The following is a 22,241-nucleotide window of genomic DNA, read 5'->3' as shown; positions in this document are numbered from 1 at the left end:
GCGCGAATGTCAACGTGAGTTGGGCGGGAAGTGAAACCTTACACGTGGGCCGCCAGAGAGAGGGAGGGGGTGGTTTTTGTCTCTGGGCGCATGCGCGGTGCATCAAAAACGCGACTAACCCAAACTCCACTAGAAAATCCCCAAGGGATGCTTTACTCCCAATTTGAGTCACTTCCGATTCATTTTTTAACGTCAAACTCGGACTTGAAATGCATTGACATCTCTGGTGAGCGAAAAAAAGCTTTTGTAAAGAGGCTTTGGATCATCTTGATCTCTCCAAACTTTTCATCACCATCAGGAGTTTCAAGTCTCCAAATAGTCGTGGATTGGCAAAGATCCATTTTGAGAGGCAAAGCACTAAAAGCAAGACAAACCAACGGGTGACTTCATTTATTAGCAGCAGAGTGAGGATGCCAGACGACAATGACGAAGAAAAAGACGTAAAAGAGGAGAAGGGAGGAGCAAAAGGAGGAAGAGGGCGCTGGCTTCAGGTACGCGGCAGCGGGCAAACGTGGCCGATGCGTCGGCAGTAGCAGATGGCGGTGAAGAAGCGGCAGTAGCAAGTGTCGCAAGCGTCGCAGCAGGGCAAGGCCGAGCACGACTGCTGGCGACGGACGCAGCGGCGCGGCGAGCGCGACCACCGCGACGCCTCACCGGACGACGGCTCCTAAACACACACACAAAAAAAACCTTCTCAGAAATAGAGCTTGGGGTCGTTGGGAGCAACGCGAACGCTGGCCAAAGTCCACACTTCCTGTTCATCTTGGCTTACTTCCTGTTGCCATTTGGCACCACGGCCTGTTGACTTCAGATCAGATGATTTCCTACTGATTTGGGGGCATTTCAGGCCGGCTCCTGGTGAGTTGGGGCCAATTCCCAGTTGAGCCACCCAAAACAAAACAAAAGGAGGGCCTACAAATGCTGCCTCCAAAGCAGGGGTAGGGAACCTACGGCTCGGGAGCCATATGTGGCTCTTTCCATGGGTGCGTATGGCGCTCCACTAACCTGTGAGGTCAAATATGTTCATCACTAGTGAGAGAGCAGAGTCCCGAACGCACCAATAGGAGTGTCACATCGACACGGTGGCGTTGAGACTAGCTCTAGCACCACTTTAATCATAATTTAGTTATTCATGACTCTTCTGCATGTATCATCTCATTGATACTGATTCATTAGCAACAGGATAAAAATTTTGTCAAAAGATTTCAGAGACTTTTTGTGATTAAAAAGTGGTGAAATGACAAAAAAATAATAATAATAATCGCACATTTTCATACATTTTTACTTTTACATTTTGAGAATGGCTCTTTAGCAATAACATTAGAAAATAAGAATTATTTATGGCTCTCTCTTTCAAAAAGGTTCCCGACCGCTGCTCCAAAGCAAGACCAACAGGAAATGACCTGGAAAATGACTGGTAGATTGAAAGGAAATGAGCCAGATTCAAATCACAGAAACGCCTGGCTCATTTGGCACCCTGGGCGGATGACATTATGGATAGGATTCCGTTTATTAGAAATACACGTTTCGACACTTACGCGTGGAATGAACGGAAAACGTCACTTTTCTGGCCTTCTGTGATGTGAAACCCTCAACTACGTCATCATGAGAAATGTGTTCCAGTCGGAGGAAAAAATACGAACTTTTGATGAGCCCATTTTAGACGAGTTGCGGTGACGCTTTCCTGACGCTAGAGAGAAGCATGCCTCCTTTAGACGGGCTGCGCCACTAACTTCAAGTGGTCATGTGTGGTATTAGTCAGGGGGGTTAGCGTGCCCATAGTAAAAATCGGCCTTTGAAGAGGAATTCAAACGCAACACATTCTAACTGGAGTTTTTTCCCCCCCCCAAAAGAAGTCTTCATAAGATTCATCATCATTACATCGAAAAAGGAAGAGAAGAGAGTTCTCACCAGCTGCTCCAAAGAATCGCCCTCCATGGGGAAGCCGCCGCCGCCGTCGCCGCCGAGTCTCCCGTATATACGCGCCTGTCCTCCGGGGGCGGGCTCGGGCCTCTTCTCCCGGGCGCGGCTCCTCGCTGTGGTTGCGTCCCCCCCCCCCCCCAAAAAAAGAGCCAGGTAAAATGACTGGAGTGAGGACAGAGTTGAACCCCACCAGAAAATAGTCGTGCCAAAGGTCGCACCTAATTGTGACAGAAAGACGCCCGGCGGGTCGGCGTCCATCCGCGGTCGGAGCAGCGCCGACGACAGGCCTTGCAGGCACGACAGGCACAGCAGGCACAACAGCCAGCGGCGGTACGGCACCACGCCGGAACCGGAGCGCATCCTACACGCCGGGCGGGGTCGAGCCTTTCCCTGCCATTGACGGACGGAGAGAGATGGCCACCCCGTTGGTTGGAAGCGGGACAAACGTTTGTTTTCAAGCGGGGGGGGGGCCGGCAGAGTATTGAGCTCTTCCCATTTGGTCCCCCCAAGCGTTGACGCTGAGGCAAAAACGGGGCCTCTTCCCACCAAAACAACCATTCGTTTCCAACGGACGGAACGTCGACATTTTCACATTTCACAAAGAATCGATCTCTTTTTTAACCGGAAAGGGAGGTGCATCAAAGGTGGATTCGGATTTGGCCCAAAACATAGCAAATTGAAACCAAAAGACAACACACACACAAGGGTCATCGATTTTTTTCTACATGGTCACCTGAAAAAATGCATTTTCTTTTGAAATGGTCATCTGAAAAAAATGCATTTTCTTTTGAAATGGTCATCTGAAAAAAATGTATTTTCTTTTGAAACCATCCCCTGAAAAATGGATTTACATTTGAAATGGTTACCTGACAAAAATGGATTTGATGAAAATTCTTTTCTTCCTGGAAAGAAAAAAAAAGCTCAAGTCAATTTGAAATTGACGGCAATTTCAGTGCAAACTTTCCAAAGCAATATAAAGTACAATATATCCAATAGAAACTATCTCCATCTAGCTTTCACCATCATTGGCCGTCGAGGAATTCAAACAAGTGCTACGTCTAGAGGTCCAATTGGACATTTTCACCATTAAGATGGTTACTCACCTGCGAGCGCGTCTTGGCGGGCGGCCGACTGACGCGGAGGTGGCCGCGGCGCCCTTTTTAACTTCCCGTGGCTGGCCGAGCATGTCACGGTTGCCCTGGCGACGGCCGATCGGACGGAGCGAGCGACAGACGGACGGACAGACGTTGGATGAGCGCAAATGGATTGACATCAACAATTTGCCATTCAGAAATAGGCCGCAAATGGACAGGAAGTCAAGGCGTATCAATGGATCGGTCGCTCCGTGACCCCGAAATGCCTTGAAAATGAACAAGAAATCGGCAAGTTGACCAAGTAGCAGAGCAAATCACCAAACTATTTGATGAATGTATCAATGAACTTATTCATTTGAGCAAAAACATGAAAGAAAAAACACCAATATATCATGTCACCATGACAAAATGATTGCTTTTGAAAAACAATGACAAATAAAGGCTTCACAAGTCTATGAAATGCTAGCGCTTGGTTTTTGTACTCTTTAGGCTGCAAACAAAAAGCCGAGTCAATCAGCGGCCAGGACGCCAATTTCGAGCCAATTGCCCGGACGTCGGACTAAAGTGGATTTTGATTAGATCTTTTTTGCAGGAAAATGGTAGAAGATGAGCGGAGCAGCGCCTCAATTAGCGACACCCGCCCGTGACGTCCCTCGCGCTAATTTAATGGCGCCAAAGCGTGCCGGCTGTCCAATGGCGGGAAATGGGTCTAATAAATGCCGCCGTCCCATTCGTGACAACAACAACAACAACAACAATGGCAGCAACAACAGCGAGTCCTCGTTTCTGACATCCGACTCTTGGGCCGCCGCCGACGTCCGGTCCCGTCGCCGTGACACCGGCGCTTCCGTAAGCTGGTGTCCGGAAGTCCATTCATCGTCCAGTTCCGAGACAGATCCAGTATTTTCCCCTTCCAATCCATCCAGTACAGACCGACAGACACAGTTCAAGCAACGGGGGTTGGGTGAGGTGTGCTGAAACGGCCAGCACCTGACTGCAATTCACTGATTGCACTTGCGACATACCAAACTGGTGGAAAGCTTTCCTCTTTTAGAGGTTTGGACGAAAACCCCCGCAGCCTAACCCACACCCCCTGTGGCCCTTTGTTTACTTTTAGTTTGCCCACCCCCGTTAATTGAGGCCTCGTCTTATCAAATGCTGCCTTTTCATACGTTCGACGCTTCAATTTCATCCAATGGGTCAAAATGGTCAAAAGTCTGCACTTTGATCGCCCACGTTTTAAAGGTCCAAAAAGGTTTCTGACTGGCTTGGACAGTCCGCAGCAGGGGTGGAGGGGTGTGCAAAGGCGTCCTCGAAGTTGGCTGTGGCTGGGTGGGTGCACTTTGCACTTTTTGCTTCCGGCAGACAGTTCAAGCAACGGGGGTGGGTGAGTGGAGTGTGCTGAAACGGCCAGCACCTGACTGCAATTCACTGATTGCACTTGCGACGTACCAGACTGGTGGAAAGCTTTCCTCTTTTAGAGGTTTGGACGAAAACCCCCGCAGCCTGACCCACACCCCCTGTGGCCCTTTGTTTATTTTTAGTTTGCCCACCCCCGTTAATTGAGGCCTCGTCTTATCAAATGCTGCCTTTTCATACGTTCGACGCTTCAATTTCATCCAATGGGTCAAAATGGTCAAAAGTCTGCACTTTGATCGCCCACCTTTTAAAGGTCCAAAAAAGTTTGGGACTGGTTTGGACAGTCCGCAGCAGGGGTGGAGGGGTGTGCAAAGGCGTCCTCAAAGTTGGCTGTGGCTGGGTGGGTGGGTGCACTTTGCGCCTTTTGCTTCCGGGAGACAGTTCAAGAAACGGGGGTGGGGTGTGCTGATTTGGACAGCACCTGACGCCAATCCACTGATTGCACTTGTTACACGGCAGTTTTGGTGGAAAGCTTTCCTCTGTCGGGCTTGGAATGAAAACCTGCACCCCCGCAGCCACTGCAGGGGGGCTCGCAGTGGAATAGTTTGCCCACCCACGTTCTAGATCGACACGAGTTGGACGGCCGAGGGCGCCGGCCACATTCGTCATTGGGTCGGTGCCATAAATAAAAGCAAAGATTGAAAGAAATGATTTTGCCTTTTTAAGGAAGCTTCTGGGGAAAAGTATACCTTGGATTGGCAAAAATCAATTACCGACTGGGTTGGCTCATCTTATTCTGGTAGCACTTTTTTTTTTTCATGCCACTTGGCGGCAACTTGTTCAAGGTCTTATTTTGGGGGGAGGTTGCCAATTCAGGTGCTTTTCTGTTTAGCCCCAGCAGACAGTTATGCATTATCCTCACGGGCGCGCTCAACTGGCGCCAAGTCCCGTGGTATTTGCTCACTCGCCGGACCACCCATCCTTCCGAGGGCCGGGCGGAGACCGGCCCCGAGCCAGAAGGGAGATCTGATCCGGTGCGGGCGGCGAGCCTTGTGCCGGAAGGGACGTCCTGTCCGGGACATCCGGTCCCATTTGGGAGCCAACCCCGAGCCAGAAGGCACGAACTAGCGGGAGCCGTTCATCACCACGTCCCAGAGCGTTTTGTCACGCCCACTTGACCGAGGAAAGAAAAGTAAAACCATCCCCGCGGCGGGCCTTTTTATTGTCAAAGTGAGAAATGGACACGGTGTGGAAAGCGAGGCGGCGGATCCGTCCGCTCGTCTCGGAGAAAATAAATTAACGCAGAGCGAGCGAGCGAGCGAGCGAGCGACGCCGTTTGACCAGTCCCTTTCGCGCCCGCCGGCCAGCCTTAAATAAAAGTAGAAAAATATCTGAGGTATTTACACGGCGAGGCGGAGTCTTTGCATAGGCAGAGTTAAAACTTGTGCTTGAGATAGTCCTTCATGACCTTGGCCACGGGCAGCTCCTCCAGCAGACGCAACCGCTGCAGTCCCACGCAGCGCCGGATCTTCATGCGGCACACGTCCTGGAGGCTGCGGGGGTGTCCTGAGCCAGAGAGAGACGCACGCCGTTAGCCACCACCGGAGGCACTATCCATCCGACCCCACCCCGTCCCGTCCCGTCCTACTCACTGGTGACGTCCTGCAGGAAATCCAGGCACGGCCTGCTGTGGCGAGACACGCCCGCCGAGACGGCGGCCGGCGTCTGGCCCTCGTAGTTGCGGGCGTTGGCGTCGGCGCCGTAGGCGTAGAGCATCCGCGCGCACAGGACGTCGTCGCGCAGCGCCGACAGGTGCAGCGGCGTCTGGCCGTCCTCCAGCCGGCCCAGGTTGGTGTCGGCGCCGCGCTGCAGGAACATGCGGCAGTAGGGGTGGTTGCCCTTGCTGACGGCGTAGCGCAGCAGGAAGCCGTTCTGGATGTCGATGTCGGCGCCGCGGTCCAGCAGGATGCGCACGCAGCTGGAGCGCTCGCGGATGATGGCCAGCTGCAGCGGCGTGGTGCCCTTGTCGCTCAGCGGGTCCACCGCCGCCCCGAACTCCAGCAGCAGCCGCACGAAGGAGTCGCGGCCGTAGTGGGCCGCCACGTGCAGCGGCGTCCAGCCGTCGTAGCTCTTGGCGTCCACGATCTGCCCGCGGAAGTCCGACTCCAGCATCAGGCTGGCCACGCGGGCGCGCCCGTGCATGGCCGCGTAGTGCAGCGCCGTGAAGCCCCCGATGAAGTCCTTCACCGTCGGGTCGGCTGGTCGGAAGGGCACAAGACTCGCCGTTAGAAACGGAACGCGCCCGTGCTTCCGTTTGTCGTCGTACTACCAAACGCCGGCAAAGTGACGGCCGCAAACTAGATGGAGTTTACGGCCCCCCCCCATAATGTTGCCCTTCTCATCTTGAACACTAGATGGAGCCATTTCTGGGGGAAGCCACCCTAGCGCTAACCCTCGCCAACACCGCCACGCCCCCACTCGGCGGCCTACCGTAAACTAGATGGAGCTTACGGTACCCCCCCCCCCCCCCCCCCCTAATGTTGCCCTTCTCGTCTTGAACACTAGATGGAGCCATTTCTGGGGGAAGCCACCCTAGCACTAACCCTTGCCAACGCCAACGGCGACCTACCTCCGTGCTCCAGGAAGACGCGTACGCATCGCTGGTTGCCCTTGGCGGCGGAGAAGTGCAGCAGCGTCCAGCCGTTGGCGTCGCGGACGGTGGGCGAGTAGCCGCGCTCCAGCATGCGGCGTAAGGTGTAGACGTCGCCGGCCGCCACCGCCGCCTGGATCTGAAGCTCCTCGTGGAGCTCGGGGTTCCTCCGGTTCAGCATGCCGTCATCGCACTGGGGGACGGGGACGTTCATCTCGGTCGGGGTCTAGCGGGGGCCAAATATTCTGCGCGTCTGCCGACCACTGCCGCCAACACGGGAAAGGTCGCGTGTCACCGGGCGTCCTAGGGCCTCGCCCAATGATAGATTGAACGCCCGCCCCGACGCCCGCCACCGGTACCTTTTCACGAGCTGAAGAGACAAACTTCTCTTCTTCATAGCGGACGCTTTGGAGCTTGATCTCGAATTTGCTGAAAGAGAGAGAGAGAAAGAAGCCCGGCCGTCAAAGCGTATTGTGCTTTGCCCAGGCGGCGGAGCAGCCAAAAATTCAAGTTTAACTTGAAAACTCTACTGCTTAGTCACCTGGTGGGATCGATTTTTAAGACGGCCAAAAACATCCAATGTCCCGACAACAAAACCATCTTGGGCGCCTTCCTCCAAACCCGCTGCCCCAAGGCCACGAAATATTGGACAGTTCAAACTCTCCCACTCTTTAGTATATTTGTCACCGATAGACCAGGGTAAATAAATCCTTGTTTTGAACTCACGATAGAAAACGTGTTTGTCCACAAGAGGGCACTCAAGCGCCCGAGACGGGTCAGCTGTCTTTTTACAGCTGTCTTTTTATATTCTGGTTTTCGGTGACTTGTTTGGCCTAATGTATTCATTGCATAGATTCAAGTATCGAAACGCTAGCAGTTCATAGGGATGAGCTCTTGCCAATTGAAAATACCAGTGTTTTAAAAGTAAATTAAGCGCAAGTTAGAGACTGCTAATTCGTGCCCGAAAGCGTTAACTCGGGAGCCGGACTTGGGGCCGTTTGACGCTGGCGAGTGAATTTAGCGTGCGACTGACTGACTAACTGACTGACTGACTGGCCGGTCGGCGAGCTAGCTAACTAGCAAGCCGGACAACTCAAGTCAATCGGTCCAAATCAGTTTCAAGCTAATTGCGCGACCAGGACAACACCGCGCGAGCGAGCGAAAAGGCACTCAGAGTGGGGGCATTTGGGATATTCACAGGCCACATTTGGAACAAGTTGAGAGTCTTTGCTCGACTCCGGTAGCTAGTAGCGTTAGCCGAACCGACGGACGAACTCGTCGAGAAGCACCTGAAGTGTGCTACTGCGACTCGGCTGCACTTGTCGCGACTTTGGCAAAAGGCACAGGCGATAAATAAGGAAGAAAAGCCAAGCGTCGGCGCATCGCAGCAAAGCAACAAAAAGACGTCGGTCGAGTGGACATTGAACCAACCAATCAGAGTCAGCGAGCAGGAGGCAGACGGAACTTGTTGTCTGTCAGCGGCGCTGCATTTTCGGAGCTCGTCGCCGTCGCTTTCGCTTTCGCCGTCCTTTTCACTTTCGCTTTCGCTTGCGCTCCGACTTGCATCAGTGTCCTTTTGCTCACGCACTTAACTCAACAGCATCTTGGGTTTTAACACGTCAAATTTGGAAGCTTTATACCAAAGTAAGCCTGGGCTCGGAAGCGTCATTTCGTCATTTCCGTCATTCTGACTTCAGAATAAGACCGCCCCGCCCTCGCGCCCACCCCCCTGCCAATGGCGCTCCACCCCCGCCCGCCACTGGCAAATGAGAAAGCGAAGGCGTGCCAAAAACATTTCGAGTTTTTGCTAAAAATCTCATGAGTAAATACCCCAATAAATGCGTATTTATTACTACTTGGGTTATACTACAGGAAACAGACTATACTGTATAGCGTGTCCACTACATTGACCTCAGTCCCCGAAAGGACATTTTCAGACGGGGAAACATTTTTGTAAAATAACCATTTAAATGTAAAAGGAAACACTGACAATGTTCATGGGCAGGAGTTTTTAAAAATGGAATAAAAGACACATTTCAGACGCAAAAGTACGTTGACTTTAAATTGAACCGGATGTAAATCCGTGAGCGGGAAGTCGTCTTTATTTCCGGCTCTGCAGACGCCGTTCTTACTTTGTAAATAACACGCTGCGTTTCAAAAGAGTCAAGAGTGTTTAGTTGTTGTCGAAAATGGTGAAGCTAACCGCCGAGTTAATCGAGCAGGCTGCTCAATACACCAACCCGGTGAGAGACAGAGAGCTTGACCTGAGAGGTAACCGCACTCCTCCGTTTATTCGCGACGCTACGCTCGGCTAAGCTAAGTTTAGCTTAGCTAGTTAGCCCGTGACGCTAGCTCCTCGCGTGTATTCGCCAGGGTTGGCCAATGCTTTTGATTGTCTCAAATGGGACGCGGCGACAGTCTCTCTGACCACCATTGCTGGCCAAACTTGTCACAAACTGCACTCGAGTGCTAGTGTAGAGAATAATACTCCTTCCTTCAAAATAAGCTTGCTCGTATCTTAAGACTACGGAATGAGCACGTTAATACCAAACAGGAGGAGAAGAATGAAGACCGGCTTGGGAGGCCGGGCCCAATCGGCGTGGGATTCGTCCCACTTTCGGGCTTCGCATTGGAAATGTTGAGATTTTTTTTCTCCCCAGGGTATAAAATTCCCGTTCTGGAAAATCTGGGCGCCACGCTGGACCAATTCGACACGGTAGACTTTTCTGACAACGAAATCCGGAAACTGGACGGATTCCCGCTCCTCAAGCGACTCAAAACGCTGCTGCTGAACAACAACAGGATCTGGTGAGAGATGTGGCAAAAACGGGGCCCTCCATTTCATAGCTCAACGTTGTCCTTTGCACGCACACGTCCCAACGTTGTTGTTTGTTTGTTTGTTTGTGCGTGCACGTTGCAGTCGTATCGGAGAGAGTCTGGAGCAGAGCCTTCCCAGTCTTCGAGAACTGGTCCTGACGAGCAACAACATCCAGGAGCTGGTGAGCCCCCTTTGGGATCCGTCGCTTCCCACGCCATCGGCCTTTTGCGCACGGGGCGAATGTCGGTAGTGGGCCGGTCCGTTTGTAGTCGGGGGCGGGGCGGTCGGCGAGCGAGCGATCCATCGTCGGTTCGGTCGCTGCCGTCCGGCGCCGCGGGTGGCGGCCAGGGAGTTAACCCCCCGACGGTTGCGTTTCAGGGCGACTTGGAGCCGCTGGCGTCGGTCAAGACGTTGAGTCTGCTCAGGTGAGACGCCAGATGGGTGGCACGCCACGGCGAGGCTCCCCGTCTTCCTTCCGCCCACCTTTTGCTTTTTTTTCTTTGTCCGTCCAGCTTGTTGAGGAATCCCGTGACCAACAAGAAGCACTACCGGCTCTACGTCATCAACAAAATCCCGCAGATCCGCGTGCTAGACTTCCAGAAGGTCAAGCTCAAGGTGGGTCCGCTCGCCGGGCGCCGACGGGCTTCCGGACGCGGGAGGCAAAACCGGCTCAAAGAACTGAAATGTTTCCGTTTGTCTTAACAAGGCAATAAAAATCTGTAAATATTCCTTTTACTCGAGGATTCTTTCCTATCGCGCCATTCAAGTCGTCTAATCTTCTTTGTTTGATTCTCTGGGGGTTTTTTTGCGCGTGTCCAATTTTGGCCAGAAAATGGACGGCAGGCCCGCTGGCGATATTGTTTGGGCATTGCTCAATAATCACCCCGACCAGCCTGGCCTTTTTCTATTAATTTCCGAGCACGCAAATGCGACTTTTGCTTCCCGGATCTGTGCGGGGCGACCTTCACGGTCCACTCGTGACGGCACGACGACCACCAACTTAAGAAAGCACTATTACTCGAGCGCGGCGAGTCCGGCCATGCAAAGCTCCCAAAGGGATTTTGGGATGGTACGGTGAAATATTTTCCCTTTTGAATTTGCCAAAATATAGTATATGGCTCTCCAATGTCCTTCAGGCCTGTCACAGTGGCTTGACTTTTTTCTTTGTTTTGTTTCCTCTGGCGCTCCAAAGTTTGGAGAGGTCACCCGAGGGCCGGCGTCGCTGTCGTCTCCGAACCTCGGGGCGCCGGCCAAGGGAGTGCTTTAACTGGAGCGTGTGTTTGTGGTCGCAGGAACGCCAGGAGGCGGAGAAAATGTTCAAAGGCAAACGTGGCGCTCAACTGGCCAAAGATATCGCCAAGCAGAGCAAAACGTGAGCGCCTCTCGTTGGGGTCGGGTCGTGGCCCCGAAACTAGCGCCGACCTCGGCTAACGGCGCTCATCTCCCGCCGGCAGGTTCACACCCGGGATGGCGGTGCAGCTGGAGAAGAAGAGGACGGGCCCGTCCCACGCCGACGTCCAAGCCATCAAGGTGAGAAACCTTTTGAATAACGGCGGAAGTACCCGGCGTCAATTCCCCGTCCCTCCCTCTTCCGTCAGAACGCCATCGCTAAAGCCACGTCGCTGGCCGAGGTGGAGCGCCTGAAGGGCTTGCTGCAGGCCGGGCAGATCCCGGGACGCGCCGCGGTGCCGGGTGAGTCATGGGAAGAGTGGCGCTCGCTCGCTCGCCCGTCCGCTGGCTCAATCAAAGCGACCTTTGTTTTGCCCCCCCGCAGACGGAGCGGAGGAGGAAGAAGAGGAGGACGACGAAGACGACGGCGGCGGCGGAGGGCCGACGGACGCTCGGGAAGAGGAAGACATGGAGACGGACGTTCGCCTCAATGGATCCTGAATGCCTTTTTTCTTGCGCTCTGGACTTTTTATCTTACAAAAGTGACAGTAAAGTTGATTTTGGATTGTTTTTTTAATGACGCTGTCTGAAAGTGACTCTGAAGTACACATTCTAGGCTGATCAAGTCCAAAGCCATGACGGGGGCACCCCAATCCAATCCAATCGTCCCTAACGGTGTTCCGGGCATCCGGCTGACGAGTCCATCGTTTGGGTCCGGTGCGCCAAGTCGGGAGACCGGATAGGCCGCAGTTATTCATCCTACTCAAATGAAAAGGGCCTTTTTTTTTGTTGTTGGTCATTTTCACTTTGATTTGGGCTCATTTTGTAAGAAAAATAATTTAGGAAATGGGAAGTATTTTTTAGCTCAAGCTAATTTTAAGAAAAATAAAACCATGCCAATTGTTGTTAAAAGGGGACAGTCATTTAGAAATAAAACATGGCATTTGGAAAAAGCCCAGTGATACATTAATTGGGGCCTTTGGGGTATTTTAAAAGAAAATTCAAGTTAATGTAAGAAAAAACTGTCATTTTAGATTAGAAGACTAGATTTTTTTTGCCATGTTCAGGTCAATTGAGTGAAGGCTGCCATTTCAGGGATGACATTAACAGGACACCAGAAAAGAAAGCAGCTCACTATGTTTATGAACTCATTTTTAATTTTCCTCCAACACCACTCAAACAGTCCCAACAGGCTTCATTTGGTGTACTTGGCACGCGTGGCGTTGGGGTTGGTCCGCCGGCGGCCCGCGCCGCAGCCGGTGTCGCGCACCTTCAGGGCGGCGGCGCGGCTGTAAACGTCGTTGGGGCAGAAGGGCGAGGCGCCGCCGGCGGCGTAGTCCGGGTGCCGGGCGTCCGTCTTCTGCCGGCCTTTGCGCGACTGCCGCTGCTGAGGGAAGCGCTGATCCTCGCACAGCCGCGGCTCCCGGCTGTGCTTGCCGCCCCGGGGCGCCGGCAACGTGTGCTGATCCCAAACCAAACACGTGAGTCGTCGCGACCAAACGGGCGCTGCCCTTCGGGTTTGCTTTGCTCTCAAACCATTGGCCATCCCATTCTAATCTAATGCGGTGCTCACTACCCCTCCAAATTGCCTGCCGGGTTTTTTTTGTAAAGCCATTTGCTGCCTCTTTTCTGTGACTTTTAGCCCGCCCCCTCGGTTTGCCATCCGGCACCCTCAATGGCATGAGAAGTGAGAGCAAAGCACGCCTTTTCGACTTAAATTCCCCATTTTTGTGTGTGTGTGTTTTTACCCTGAGGCCGCGCGGGTTGAGCACTTTGGGGTTGTTGGAAAAATGCATGCGCAGCTGGCCATCTTGGTCCACGCTGACGCTGACCTTCTTCAATGTCGCGTTGCCGCACTTGGGACAGAACTCTTTGCTGGTGTCGCCGGTGGTCCTGAGGGAGGAGGCGGGCGCGCCGTCAGTCCGCGGTCCAAAAAGGACCAGGACGTCGGACGGGGAACGCCAAACCACGTCGGCGTACTCACGTGAAGCAAGCGTGACATCTCAGGATGAAATTCCGAACCTCTTTGATCAACATTCCGTTCACCGACACCACGCGGAGTCCCATCTGCATCAGGACGTTCTGCGCGCACCCGTCCGACCGTTTAACGCGTCTACGACCGTCGCGCTTCCGACTCGCCGTGCGAGTCGCCACGGGAGTTTCTCTTTCGGTCGGGAGACGAGCGAGGAATGGGCGCGCTGGGGGCCGCTCACCTGCATGGCAAAGTCCGTGGTCAGACATCCCACTTCGACCCGCTGCGCCGTCGTCCGATCGCACGAGTCCGCCTTCACCCGCCCGATGTTGGCCGGGGTGATCCAACCTCCTCCTCCGTCGTCGTCGTCGCTGTCTTCAGTCTCCCGCCCGCCATCTTCCGTCTCCCGGTACTCCTGTGAACCCTCGTCCTGCAAAAAAAAAAAAAAAAAGAGGCTACGGCGAAGCCCCGGTTCGAGTCGAGTCGGCGAGCGTGCTAATGACCAGCAGGGCCAGAAGGTGGCGGTCGACGGGTGCCGGCGTCTGCCTCCAGAACTGGAAGCCGTTGAAGTCGTCGGGCGTCGGAGCTTCACGTCGCTCTTCGGAAACCTCAAAGCAAAGCGTCCCCGCAATTGAAAACCCGCCGTCGACCGCAGTAGACACCCGGACCGCTCATTTAGGGATCCCCGTCGACGTTCATCATCAAAAGCGGGGGTGGGGGTTGCTTTGGCTTTTAGCCGCTCACCAAAAAAGCACTCAGCTCGTCCTCCACGCTGGGAAGAACTTGTCTCCAAAACTGGAAGCTGTTGAAGGAGTCGTCCTCGTCGTCATCGTGGCCGGAGTCGAGTTGGCGCGACTCCGGGGGCTCCGGGGGGCCGCGCTTCTGCCGACAAAGACGCCGCACTTCAAGACCCCGGTCCGATACGAGTTTAATAAAAAAAAAGTCAAAGCAACGGCTGACCTCGGAGGGGAAGTGGAATCCAGCGATGTCCACGGGCGTCTCCGGATGGCGCCGCGTGGAGCTCACGTGAACCTGCCGGAGGCACGGGTGCGCTCAAAGATGGACGTGGAGGGGGAGGGGGGGGGGGGGGGGCGGGGGCACGTACCTGTCGGAGGGGCTCGCGGCGCAGGTGGTCGCTTCCCACGTGCTCCTCTTCCAGCTGCAAGGTCAGCGCCGCCACCTTGATGTCGGTGGACGACAGGCTGGCGTAGTCGCCCGTCTTTTTGGAGAATTCCGTCACTAATGGAAGCCAAGCGAGGGTCAAGTGGGCGTCGCTCCCTCCACCCCCGCCCGGAAAGGACGGCTGTTACCCCTTCGGACGTGCTCCGGTCGCGGCTGGCGAAGGACGAGTTGGTACGGGAGGAAGCTCAAGCTCCTGCGGGTGGCCTTGTCTCGGATCTCCTCCACCACCTCGCTCAAAGTGTACACGTTCTTCCCGATCTCCTGGAAGGCAGCATTCTTTTTACATGGTGTTCCTACTTGCATCATTCTTAAATATTCTTTTCAACCAAAGATGGGTCTTTTTTTACATGAAGCTTTTCGTTAAATAATGTCCAATTTCCCCATTTTAAATTCCTCTCATCTAGTGGTCAAACTGCCAATGATTAAAAAAAGTGGAGCTAACTTTTATTCCGCTTACAGAAGTGAGCTCCATCTTATGCCAGTCTCTCCCGTGGCGTGTTGACAATTTGAACCCTGCGCTACGCTACGATCGCTCGGTGCCAAAATCTAATCCCGATTCTTGCGTCGTTGCGTTAAAACTAGCTCAAAGTCGGGGAGTCAAGTTTTGTATGTGGACGGTTGTGTAAAAGTCACCTGGAGAGGAGCTCTGTGAAGAAAAGCTCCTGCGTCTGCGACAACATGCTCCAGTCGGGGCTGCGCCATTTTTGCTGGTGACGCCATCAACGCGCGCCCGGGTCTTCGACCAAAACTCACGTGTTGAGCGGAACGTTGACTTATTGTGTCCGTGTCGAACACACAATGAAAAGTAATCGGGTATTTCTATCTCGTGGTCCTTGTCAAATTCTCGACTTGTTCACATCACCGAATGTACGTACTTACAAACTCAACCCCCTGCCTAATGATGTCACGTCTGAGGCTGTCACGTGACCGTGTTTTTAACAACAATGGCGGCTCGCTGGAGCAGCGAGAATGTGGTTTTGGAGTTTCGAGACGCGCAGGTAAATACACACGCACACACCCTTTTTTTTCTGCCCGACTTTTACGTCGCCAGCTTTAGCTTCCCTAAAAATCCCCTAGCCTAGCTCAAACAACAACGCTTTTCAGAATGACAGGGTTAGGCTGTTTGACCCTGTGGTCAAATGGGGGAAAGAAAAGTTCAGTGGATGGAAAAAAAGTTTCTGCACGGGTCGAAAGCCTTTTGATGAATAATACTTTTCATTGGAAAGTCTCCACTTAAGCAACTAAGCCAATAAGAGTGATTCCCGATAGCTGACCGCCTGCTATCGGTACATGTCAATACTGTACCGCTGCCCCAGTTTTGAGGCAAATGCTCTTTTGCCCTTTCCGATGCCTGTATCGTGGGACCCAAAGCAAAATCGACAGTTGCGAGCGGATGGTAGACTACGCGTCGACTGTATTGTCCATACTATTTTTTTTGCATCCATTCGCTCGAGTGACGGTGAAGATGTTGGTTGTGTCGGCAGGCCAGCACCATGTCCGTGGACTGCTTGGGCTCGCACGCCGTGCTTTCTGGGTAAGTCGCTGCACCGGCACAATTCCGGCCTTCAGACGCTCCTCCGTGCAAGTCCGCTGCCGCCGTCCAGAAATGTCAGCGCTCTACGGATCCCAATCCAGGCCTACATTTTTGCCAGAATTGGGCAAAAAAAATGGGGGCAACATTAGGGGGAACCTCACCGAACTTCTAGCCCAGAGGAAATGGTCTTCCCTGTCAGGCGCCGTTTCCTGTACGTGGTCAACTTGGAGGCGTCGTCGGAGCTGGCCGGGAAGATGTCTCGCCATAGCAAGTGGGACGTGGGCACGGTGCAGTGGAACCCTCACCGCGAGCAGGCGCACGTCTTCGCCGCCTCGGTGCGTGCGCCGCTCGTGCCCGGCGTCGTCTCGCCCTCGCCGTCTCACCCTCGCCGCGCCCCTCTCCTTTCCTTCCAGAGCAACCAACGCGTGGACTTGTACTCGTGGAAGGACGGCGGAGGAGGCGTCCGCACGTCGCTGCAAGGACACACGCGAGTCATCAGGTGCGTCTGGTCCCTGGCCCACCCCGCAAGCGGACCGCTTTCGGCGAGTCGGGACACGCTTCGAACGTCGTTGCGTTGACTTTGACCCTAGCTACCGCCGTGGCCCTTTTGGCATCTTTGTGCTTCTGCCTTCAATTGAAAAGAGTTTGTCACTAGCACATGTCCAATTTGGCGGCGCCTTAAAGTTTCTTTCACTTTGTAAACATTGCCCTTTGAAACCTTTCCTTTTCCTCCCTCCCCCGCCGACGTGACCGGGCGTCGGCAGCGATCTGGACTGGTCGTGCTTTGAAGCCGACTTGTTGGTCAGCAGCTCGGTGGACACCTTCATCTACATCTGGGACGTCAGGTGGGAGGACGCGGCCGGGTCGCCGACCGCCGCACTTCCTTCGTCCGCGGTCGGGCCGTCCACGTCGACCTCGCCCGCCGCCACGGCTCTTCTTTTGTCCGCAGGGACGCCCGCAAACCTGCCGTGGCGCTGTCCGCCGTGGGTGAGTCCCGTGTCCTCCGCTCCGTTTCAAAGGTTTAGGGAGTTAGTTATTTATTCTTTTTTTTGTACTTATGTATTAGTTAGTTATTTGGGTGACTTCCTGTTTGGCTCCATCAAAACACCAGCCTCTTTTTTGTTTTGTCTTTTTTGGGGGGTCCTCAGCCGGCGCATCGCAGGTGAAATGGAATCGAGGGAACGCTAACGTGCTGGCGTCCAGTCACGACGGAGACGTGCGCATCTGGGACAGACGGGTGAGGACCAGGCGGCGCTCGCCGGGACCGGGACCGCCACGAGACCGGCACCGGGAACGACACCGACCGAGCGCGCTTGTCGTGGCAGAAAGCCGACACGGCCTGCGAGTACCTGGCGGCGCACCTGTCCAAGATCCACGGCCTGGACTGGCACCCGGAGCACGAGTTCATGCTGGCCACCAGCAGCCAGGACAACTCGGTCCGCTTTTGGGACTACCGGCAGCCCCGGAAGTGCCTGGACGTCCTCTCCTGCCAAGTCCCCGTCTGGAAGGCCAGATACACGGTGAGCGGGCGCACACGCCGATGTACACGGTTTCGGAGAGAGAACGGACTTGCGGCGTTCCAAATGCCAAATTCTTCTTCTTCTTCTTCTTCTTTTTAGCCCTTCTCCAACGGCCTGGTGACGGTGATGGTTCCTCAGCTGCGGCGTGAGAACAGTCTCCTTCTCTGGTCCACGCTGGACCTCAACAGTCCGGTCCACGCCTTTGTGGGACACGACGACGTGGTCCTGGAGTTCCAGTGGCGGCCGCAGAAAGAAGGTGAGCGGGAGAAGAGAGTCGCTCAAAATGACCAGTCCACGTGCCTTGGTTCTAGCCCTGTCGCCGGCGCCCCCGTGAGCTAGCTCCAAAATCCCGGCGCTTCTTCCGAGGCGCGAAACCGCCGACTGGTCCTAGACCAGGGCTCCCCAAACTCTTCCGGAAAGGGCGGCAGTGGGTGCGGGCGGGTTTTCGTTCCAACCCGCACCCACGGCGGCCCTTGAGAACCGCTTTGGAGACCTCTGTCCTAGACCGGTCCAGGTGGAGTGGCTCGGAGTGGGATTTTGGATTTTCAAGCCAAACCTGTCCTCAGCCCGCCAAGACTTCCAGCTGGTCACCTGGTCCCGAGACCAGACCTTGAGGATCTGGAGGCTGGACCCGCAGCTGCAGAAGGTCAGCGTTTCCCCGCCCGGCGGCCACGTCGTTTCTTCCTTCTGACGCCCGTTGCGCAGCTGTGCGTGGGCGACTTGACGGGCGAGCCGGCGGACGCCACGCCTCTCAACACCGAGGCGGACAAGTCGCCGGCGTCCGAAGGCCAGCGCGGCAAGATTCCGCTCGCGCCGCATCCGGACGGGCTCGCGCGTACGTACCGCCGGCACGCCCCGTCGTTCGTTACCGTCGGGCGTTAACGGCGGCCCGCCCTCTCTCTCCGTCTCGTAGATCAGGGCGGCGTCTCCAGTCGGGGTGGCGCCCGTGACCCGGCGGCGGCGGCGGCGTCGTCTTCGGGTCTGGCTCAGACGCTCCAGCAGGAATTCTCTCTGGTCAATTTGCAAATTCGGAACGTCAACGTGGAGGTGAGACTCTGACGTGTGACCCCTCCCCCTAACCGGTAGTTTGGCCTCCGCGAATGTTTGCGCCGACGATTGTCGCGAGCCTTCCCCTCGCCACGGGACCTAAAAAAAGCGACTTTGTGGGTGGCAGATGGACGCCGTGAAGTGCAGCTGCGTGGTGTCGGCGCACTTTGGGAGCCACCGGGTGCGGCTGCTCATCAAGTTCCCGGGACAGTACCCCAACAACTGCGCGCCCGCCTTTCAATTTGTCCCGCCCACCACCATTTCCGCCGCCATGAAGACAAAGATCCATAAAGTAGGAAAAGGCGGTCCCGGCCGAGACCGACGGTGGTGACATTTCAAGGCGACTTTTCTTGGAACTAATCCTCCCGTCCCCGTCCCCGCAGATCCTGACGGACGTGTCCCTGCAGAAAGTGAAACGCAACCAGAACTGTCTGGAACCTTGCGTCCGGAAGCTGGTGTCCTGCCTGGAGTCCCACGCGGTGAGCCCAAAGCCAGCGCCGAGGGCCCCACAAAAGCCCCCGGGGCCGGAGGGCACTTACTTTTGCCGTCCCGGCAGGAGGACGCCGCGTCCTCGGGACCCTTCGTCCTGTCCGATCCGGTGGCGCCCACCTTGCCGGCCTTCCCCCGGGTCATCAACACCTACGGCTCCTACCAGGTGACGGCCCGGATTTTCTCTCATTTCAAAGAAGGATAAAAAGTGGCAAAAAGTGGGGAATACATTTTCCCAAATGTCTCTAGAAAGCCCTGAATATTGCCAGTGTTAGAATGAAAAATGCAAAGTGACGGCATGAATCATTAGAGAGAAATTCGTTTTTTTTTTAAAAGGAGACAACCCTTAACCCGCCCCCTCCGGATTTAAAAGCTATGATTTTTTCTTTTTCCGCGGACCGGCCAGGACGCCAACATTCCTTTCCCGCGCACGTCGGGTGCCCGCTTCTGCGGCACGGGCTGCCTGGTTTACTTCACCCGGCCCGTGGGCATGCACCGCGCCGTCCCGGCCGCCGAGCCCACCCCCAGGTCGCTGTCGGCCCTGTCGGCCTACCACAGCGGCGTCCTGACGCCCATGAAGATCCGCTCCGAGTCTCAGAACGCGCTGCGGCTCTACGGCGGCAGCCCCACCCGAGCGGACAAGGACGCCGTCTCCATTTCCTCCTTCTACTACAAAGAGCGGGTGAGCCGAGGGTTAGGGGGTGGGGGGGTCGCCGGCGCCGGACCCCGGGACGGCGGCTAGCCCCGACTCCGTCGTCGGCAGAAATCCCGCCGCTTCAAGACCAAGCGCGACGGCGCCGACGGCGGCGTCCGCTCCATCAAGCTGGCGGGGAAAGTCATCGTCCAGGAAATCTCCTGCCTGCTCCCCGTCCACAAAGTCCTGGGGGAGAATTACACGTGAGCTCCGCTCGTCCGATCCGCCGGCCCACCCGCCGGCCCGCCCGCTCGCCGCAGGTCAACACATCGCCGCCGTCGTCTTCAGCCTGAACACGCGCGATACCGAGGACACGTGCCAGAAGAACGCCGCCGCCGCCCTGGCCGCCGGACGCAGGGACGTGGCCAAGGTGAGTCCGTTTGGGCTCGCCCGCCGTCCGTTCCCGCGTAGTGGACTTCCTGTTGGTTTCCAGTTGATTCCGGGGGGCCTGGTTCATTCCCAGATGGGCGCTCGGTTTCCATTCGGCGTCCGGCTAAGGCTAACGCCCGGACTTCCTTTCAGGTGTGGGCCCTGGCCTCGGCGGCCACCGCCCGGGACCTGAGGCCCGACCCGGACCCGGACGCGGACGCGCCATGGGCCAGTCATCCCTTTGGACGCCACCTCCTGGAGACGCTGTGAGTTGGATTGGATTGGATAACTTTATTCATCCCGTATTTGGGAAATTTCGTTGTCACAGTAGCAAGAGGGTGAGAATACAGACACAGAAAAGGACATTTTAGAAATAAATAGATAGGTAATAAGTAAGTTAAGAAATAAATACATGAGTAAATATATAAATAAATAAGCGTGTCTCTGAAGTGTGTGTGTATATATATATATATATATATATATATATATATATATATATATATACATACTTCAGAGACACGCTTATTTATATATTTACTCATGTATTTATTTATATATGTACACATGCGTGTATGTTGTCCACAATTGTGCGAAAATGGTCTCAATTGGACTTTTGTTTTTTCCTCGCTGTAAAAACAAAACTGCCAAATGAATCATTCATTTTCCAAAAATCAAAGTAAAAACAGTGATTTCTTTATAGATTTTTTACAAATTGAAATAGAAACCGGAGGAAAAAACCTTGTTCCTATTCTCCAATGATTTCTTGTAAAGCGGCAAACTGTAAAACTGGCTTTCTATATTTAATAAGCCTGAAATGGAAACACGCTGCAAAGGCGATTGGCTTATTTTCTAAATGTCCGCCATCGCCATCGCCAACGCCAGTCGCTATTTTGCCCCGTCTCTCTTTTGTCGCCCTCAGCGTGGACCACTACAGCCACATGAGCGACGTGCAGACGCTGGCCATGATGTGCAGCGTCTTCGGCGGCTCCGCGGCCGAGCCGGCTCCGGCGCCGCCGTCCCGCCGGGCCGCCCTCCCCCCGTACACCCGCTACGTAAGTAGGGCCGCGCGCGCCCGCGTGGCGCCGCCGCTGCTAAAAGTCAAGAGCGCTTCCTTTGGGTTCAGTCGGGCCCGAGCGAGTCGACGGCGCCCGGGAGCCGAGACCCCCCGGAGCCCCGCGGCGAGTCCCCCGAAGGCGCTCGCCAGGGCAACCGGGGACCGCACGGCGACCCGCGGGAGCGCGAGCGGCACGACCTCAACAAAAGGCCAGTGGGGCGGCGGAAGTAGACGGCGGCCACGCCGGGCGCCGCTTCCCGTGGCGTGACGTCCTGTCGCCCGCAGGCTCTTGGACCCGGCCAACGCGCCGCAGTTTGACGACTTCAAGAAATGTTACGCGGAAATCCTCTACCGCTGGGACCTCCGAGACAAACGGGCCGACGTGCTCAAGTTCGCTTCCTGTTCTCCCGAGAGCCACCGAGGCGTGGGTACGAGCCCCGGCTCGCCGCATCACATCCCGTCCCTCCGCCGTGCCGTGGCTCTCGACGGCCTTGGCGTCCCCGCCCGTTCCGGCGCTCGCTCGCTCGCGTTGGCACGCTCCCGTCTCACCGCCGTCCGTCTTGTGCTTTCAGAACTGCGCGTGTTGTGCTGCCACTGCGGCAGTCCCGGTCGCGGCGCCCAGTGCGCGGCGTGCAAGCGGCACAGCTTCCGGTGCGCCGTCTGCCACGTGGCCGTCCGGGGCTCCTCCCACTTCTGCCTGAGCTGCGGCCACGGCGGTCACACGGGCCACATGATGGACTGGTTCCGCAAGCGGGACCAGTGCCCGGCCGGCTGCGGCTGCCGCTGCCTGCGCCAGAGCAACTTGTGACCATTTGCGGGCCTCGTTCATTCGGACCGCTCTTTTTACGGCGCGCCGGTTCACCGGCCGCAAAGGGCCGGAAGCCCACACGGCCCTCGACCCGGACCGTCCCATTGTCCGTTCTCCAGTCGGAGCCCGATTCCTACCCCGTGAGGCCAAAATGTAACGGCTTCCCCAACTTCATATTAAAAACATATCCTAAAAGTTGGACTGGTGCATTTGATTGAGTGACCGAGCACAAAGTGTGTGAGGTTCCAAGCGGCTTGGAAATGGAGCTGTTGGGAGTTATTTCCAAGTAGGAATCGGGACATTTACACAAGGACACTGAGACGAAATGTTCGACAGCGT

At 55.4% G+C, this 22,241-nt stretch overlaps 5 protein-coding genes and 1 long non-coding RNA gene across 8 annotated transcripts; 3 read left to right on the top strand and 3 right to left on the bottom strand.

The window, feature by feature from the left end:
* The first annotated feature begins 67 nt into the window (after positions 1 to 67).
* LOC144067831 (uncharacterized) lies at positions 68 to 2,968 on the top strand. Its single transcript, XR_013298050.1, has 2 exons — positions 68 to 983; positions 1,362 to 2,968. It is a non-coding gene; the product is annotated as an uncharacterized LOC144067831 (long non-coding RNA).
* LOC144067823 (uncharacterized) lies at positions 375 to 4,408 on the bottom strand. The gene is made up of 6 exons (XM_077591809.1): positions 4,254 to 4,408; positions 3,027 to 3,283; positions 2,790 to 2,825; positions 2,142 to 2,313; positions 1,912 to 2,036; positions 375 to 667 (listed from the first exon to the last, which is right to left on the bottom strand). The coding sequence occupies exons 4-6, from the start codon at positions 2,281 to 2,283 to the stop codon at positions 488 to 490; spliced, it is 447 nt and encodes a 148-aa protein (XP_077447935.1). The 5' UTR covers positions 2,284 to 2,313; positions 2,790 to 2,825; positions 3,027 to 3,283; positions 4,254 to 4,408; the 3' UTR covers positions 375 to 487.
* Positions 4,409 to 5,579: 1,171 nt separating this feature from the next.
* On the bottom strand, positions 5,580 to 8,712 carry asb7 (ankyrin repeat and SOCS box containing 7). Of its 2 annotated transcripts, none has more exons than XM_077592436.1 (5): positions 8,458 to 8,712; positions 7,386 to 7,455; positions 7,006 to 7,289; positions 6,029 to 6,634; positions 5,580 to 5,942 (listed from the first exon to the last, which is right to left on the bottom strand). In XM_077592436.1, the coding sequence occupies exons 3-5, from the start codon at positions 7,238 to 7,240 to the stop codon at positions 5,812 to 5,814; spliced, it is 972 nt and encodes a 323-aa protein (XP_077448562.1). In that variant the 5' UTR covers positions 7,241 to 7,289; positions 7,386 to 7,455; positions 8,458 to 8,712; the 3' UTR covers positions 5,580 to 5,811. The 2 variants fall into 2 exon arrangements, with proteins under 2 accessions (XP_077448562.1, XP_077448570.1); XM_077592444.1 differs by lacking the exon at positions 8,458 to 8,712 and adding an exon at positions 7,568 to 8,440.
* Positions 8,713 to 8,772: 60 nt separating this feature from the next.
* On the top strand, positions 8,773 to 12,186 carry snrpa1 (small nuclear ribonucleoprotein polypeptide A'). Its single transcript, XM_077592457.1, has 9 exons — positions 8,773 to 9,297; positions 9,687 to 9,834; positions 9,947 to 10,025; positions 10,223 to 10,269; positions 10,357 to 10,459; positions 11,137 to 11,216; positions 11,299 to 11,374; positions 11,443 to 11,536; positions 11,619 to 12,186. The coding sequence occupies exons 1-9, from the start codon at positions 9,216 to 9,218 to the stop codon at positions 11,732 to 11,734; spliced, it is 825 nt and encodes a 274-aa protein (XP_077448583.1). The 5' UTR covers positions 8,773 to 9,215; the 3' UTR covers positions 11,735 to 12,186.
* A 182-nt stretch (positions 12,187 to 12,368) lies between these two features.
* nob1 (NIN1 (RPN12) binding protein 1 homolog) lies at positions 12,369 to 15,286 on the bottom strand. 2 transcript variants are annotated; one of them, XM_077592381.1, is made up of 10 exons: positions 15,021 to 15,286; positions 14,516 to 14,648; positions 14,311 to 14,444; positions 14,166 to 14,237; positions 13,950 to 14,087; positions 13,709 to 13,813; positions 13,447 to 13,635; positions 13,218 to 13,315; positions 12,982 to 13,126; positions 12,369 to 12,695 (listed from the first exon to the last, which is right to left on the bottom strand). In XM_077592381.1, the coding sequence occupies exons 1-10, from the start codon at positions 15,105 to 15,107 to the stop codon at positions 12,429 to 12,431; spliced, it is 1,368 nt and encodes a 455-aa protein (XP_077448507.1). In that variant the 5' UTR covers positions 15,108 to 15,286; the 3' UTR covers positions 12,369 to 12,428. The 2 variants fall into 2 exon arrangements, with proteins under 2 accessions (XP_077448507.1, XP_077448516.1); XM_077592390.1 differs by having other exon boundaries at positions 13,950 to 14,084.
* On the top strand, positions 15,172 to 22,100 carry wdr59 (WD repeat domain 59). The gene is made up of 23 exons (XM_077592297.1): positions 15,172 to 15,385; positions 15,872 to 15,921; positions 16,121 to 16,256; positions 16,335 to 16,420; positions 16,686 to 16,766; positions 16,871 to 16,908; positions 17,070 to 17,158; positions 17,247 to 17,441; positions 17,541 to 17,697; positions 18,008 to 18,087; positions 18,147 to 18,276; positions 18,355 to 18,488; positions 18,616 to 18,780; positions 18,872 to 18,967; positions 19,045 to 19,143; positions 19,384 to 19,659; positions 19,741 to 19,874; positions 19,960 to 20,041; positions 20,194 to 20,306; positions 20,960 to 21,092; positions 21,164 to 21,303; positions 21,380 to 21,522; positions 21,667 to 22,100. Exons 1-23 carry the CDS (start codon positions 15,332 to 15,334, stop codon positions 21,900 to 21,902), a joined length of 2,847 nt encoding a protein of 948 aa, XP_077448423.1. The 5' UTR covers positions 15,172 to 15,331; the 3' UTR covers positions 21,903 to 22,100.
* The last annotated feature ends 141 nt before the right edge of the window (positions 22,101 to 22,241 follow it).

The sequence above is a fragment of the Stigmatopora argus genome, chromosome 2, assembly GCF_051989625.1.
Source record: "Stigmatopora argus isolate UIUO_Sarg chromosome 2, RoL_Sarg_1.0, whole genome shotgun sequence".
NCBI classification, from domain to species: Eukaryota; Metazoa; Chordata; class Actinopteri; order Syngnathiformes; family Syngnathidae; genus Stigmatopora; species Stigmatopora argus.
The sequence above is the reverse complement of the archived record's forward strand: the minus strand, read 5'-3'. Positions and strand labels throughout refer to the sequence as shown.

Coding starts and splice junctions, on each gene's coding strand:
- LOC144067823 (XM_077591809.1), bottom strand. CDS start 2,283: ATGCGCTCCGGTTCCGGCGTGGTGCCGTACCGCCGCTGGCTGTTGTGC. Junction 2,037..2,141: donor CGTCTTTCTGTCACAATTAG/GTGCGACCTTTG, acceptor ACGCAACCACAG/CGAGGAGCCGCGCCCGGGAG. Junction 668..1,911: donor GCGATTCTTTGGAGCAGCTG/GTGAGAACTCTC, acceptor GTGTGTGTTTAG/GAGCCGTCGTCCGGTGAGGC.
- asb7 (XM_077592436.1), bottom strand. CDS start 7,240: ATGAACGTCCCCGTCCCCCAGTGCGATGACGGCATGCTGAACCGGAGG. Junction 6,635..7,005: donor CGTCTTCCTGGAGCACGGAG/GTAGGTCGCCGT, acceptor CCTTCCGACCAG/CCGACCCGACGGTGAAGGAC. Junction 5,943..6,028: donor TTTCCTGCAGGACGTCACCA/GTGAGTAGGACG, acceptor TCTCTGGCTCAG/GACACCCCCGCAGCCTCCAG.
- snrpa1 (XM_077592457.1), top strand. CDS start 9,216: ATGGTGAAGCTAACCGCCGAGTTAATCGAGCAGGCTGCTCAATACACC. Junction 10,460..11,136: donor TCCAGAAGGTCAAGCTCAAG/GTGGGTCCGCTC, acceptor TTGTGGTCGCAG/GAACGCCAGGAGGCGGAGAA. Junction 11,537..11,618: donor GGGACGCGCCGCGGTGCCGG/GTGAGTCATGGG, acceptor GCCCCCCCGCAG/ACGGAGCGGAGGAGGAAGAA.
- nob1 (XM_077592381.1), bottom strand. CDS start 15,107: ATGGCGTCACCAGCAAAAATGGCGCAGCCCCGACTGGAGCATGTTGTC. Junction 13,814..13,949: donor ACGAGCTGAGTGCTTTTTTG/GTGAGCGGCTAA, acceptor CTTTGCTTTGAG/GTTTCCGAAGAGCGACGTGA. Junction 12,696..12,981: donor TCAACCCGCGCGGCCTCAGG/GTAAAAACACAC, acceptor GTTTGGGATCAG/CACACGTTGCCGGCGCCCCG.
- wdr59 (XM_077592297.1), top strand. CDS start 15,332: ATGGCGGCTCGCTGGAGCAGCGAGAATGTGGTTTTGGAGTTTCGAGAC. Junction 16,421..16,685: donor GGACACACGCGAGTCATCAG/GTGCGTCTGGTC, acceptor GGGCGTCGGCAG/CGATCTGGACTGGTCGTGCT. Junction 21,304..21,379: donor CGGCACGACCTCAACAAAAG/GCCAGTGGGGCG, acceptor TGTCGCCCGCAG/GCTCTTGGACCCGGCCAACG.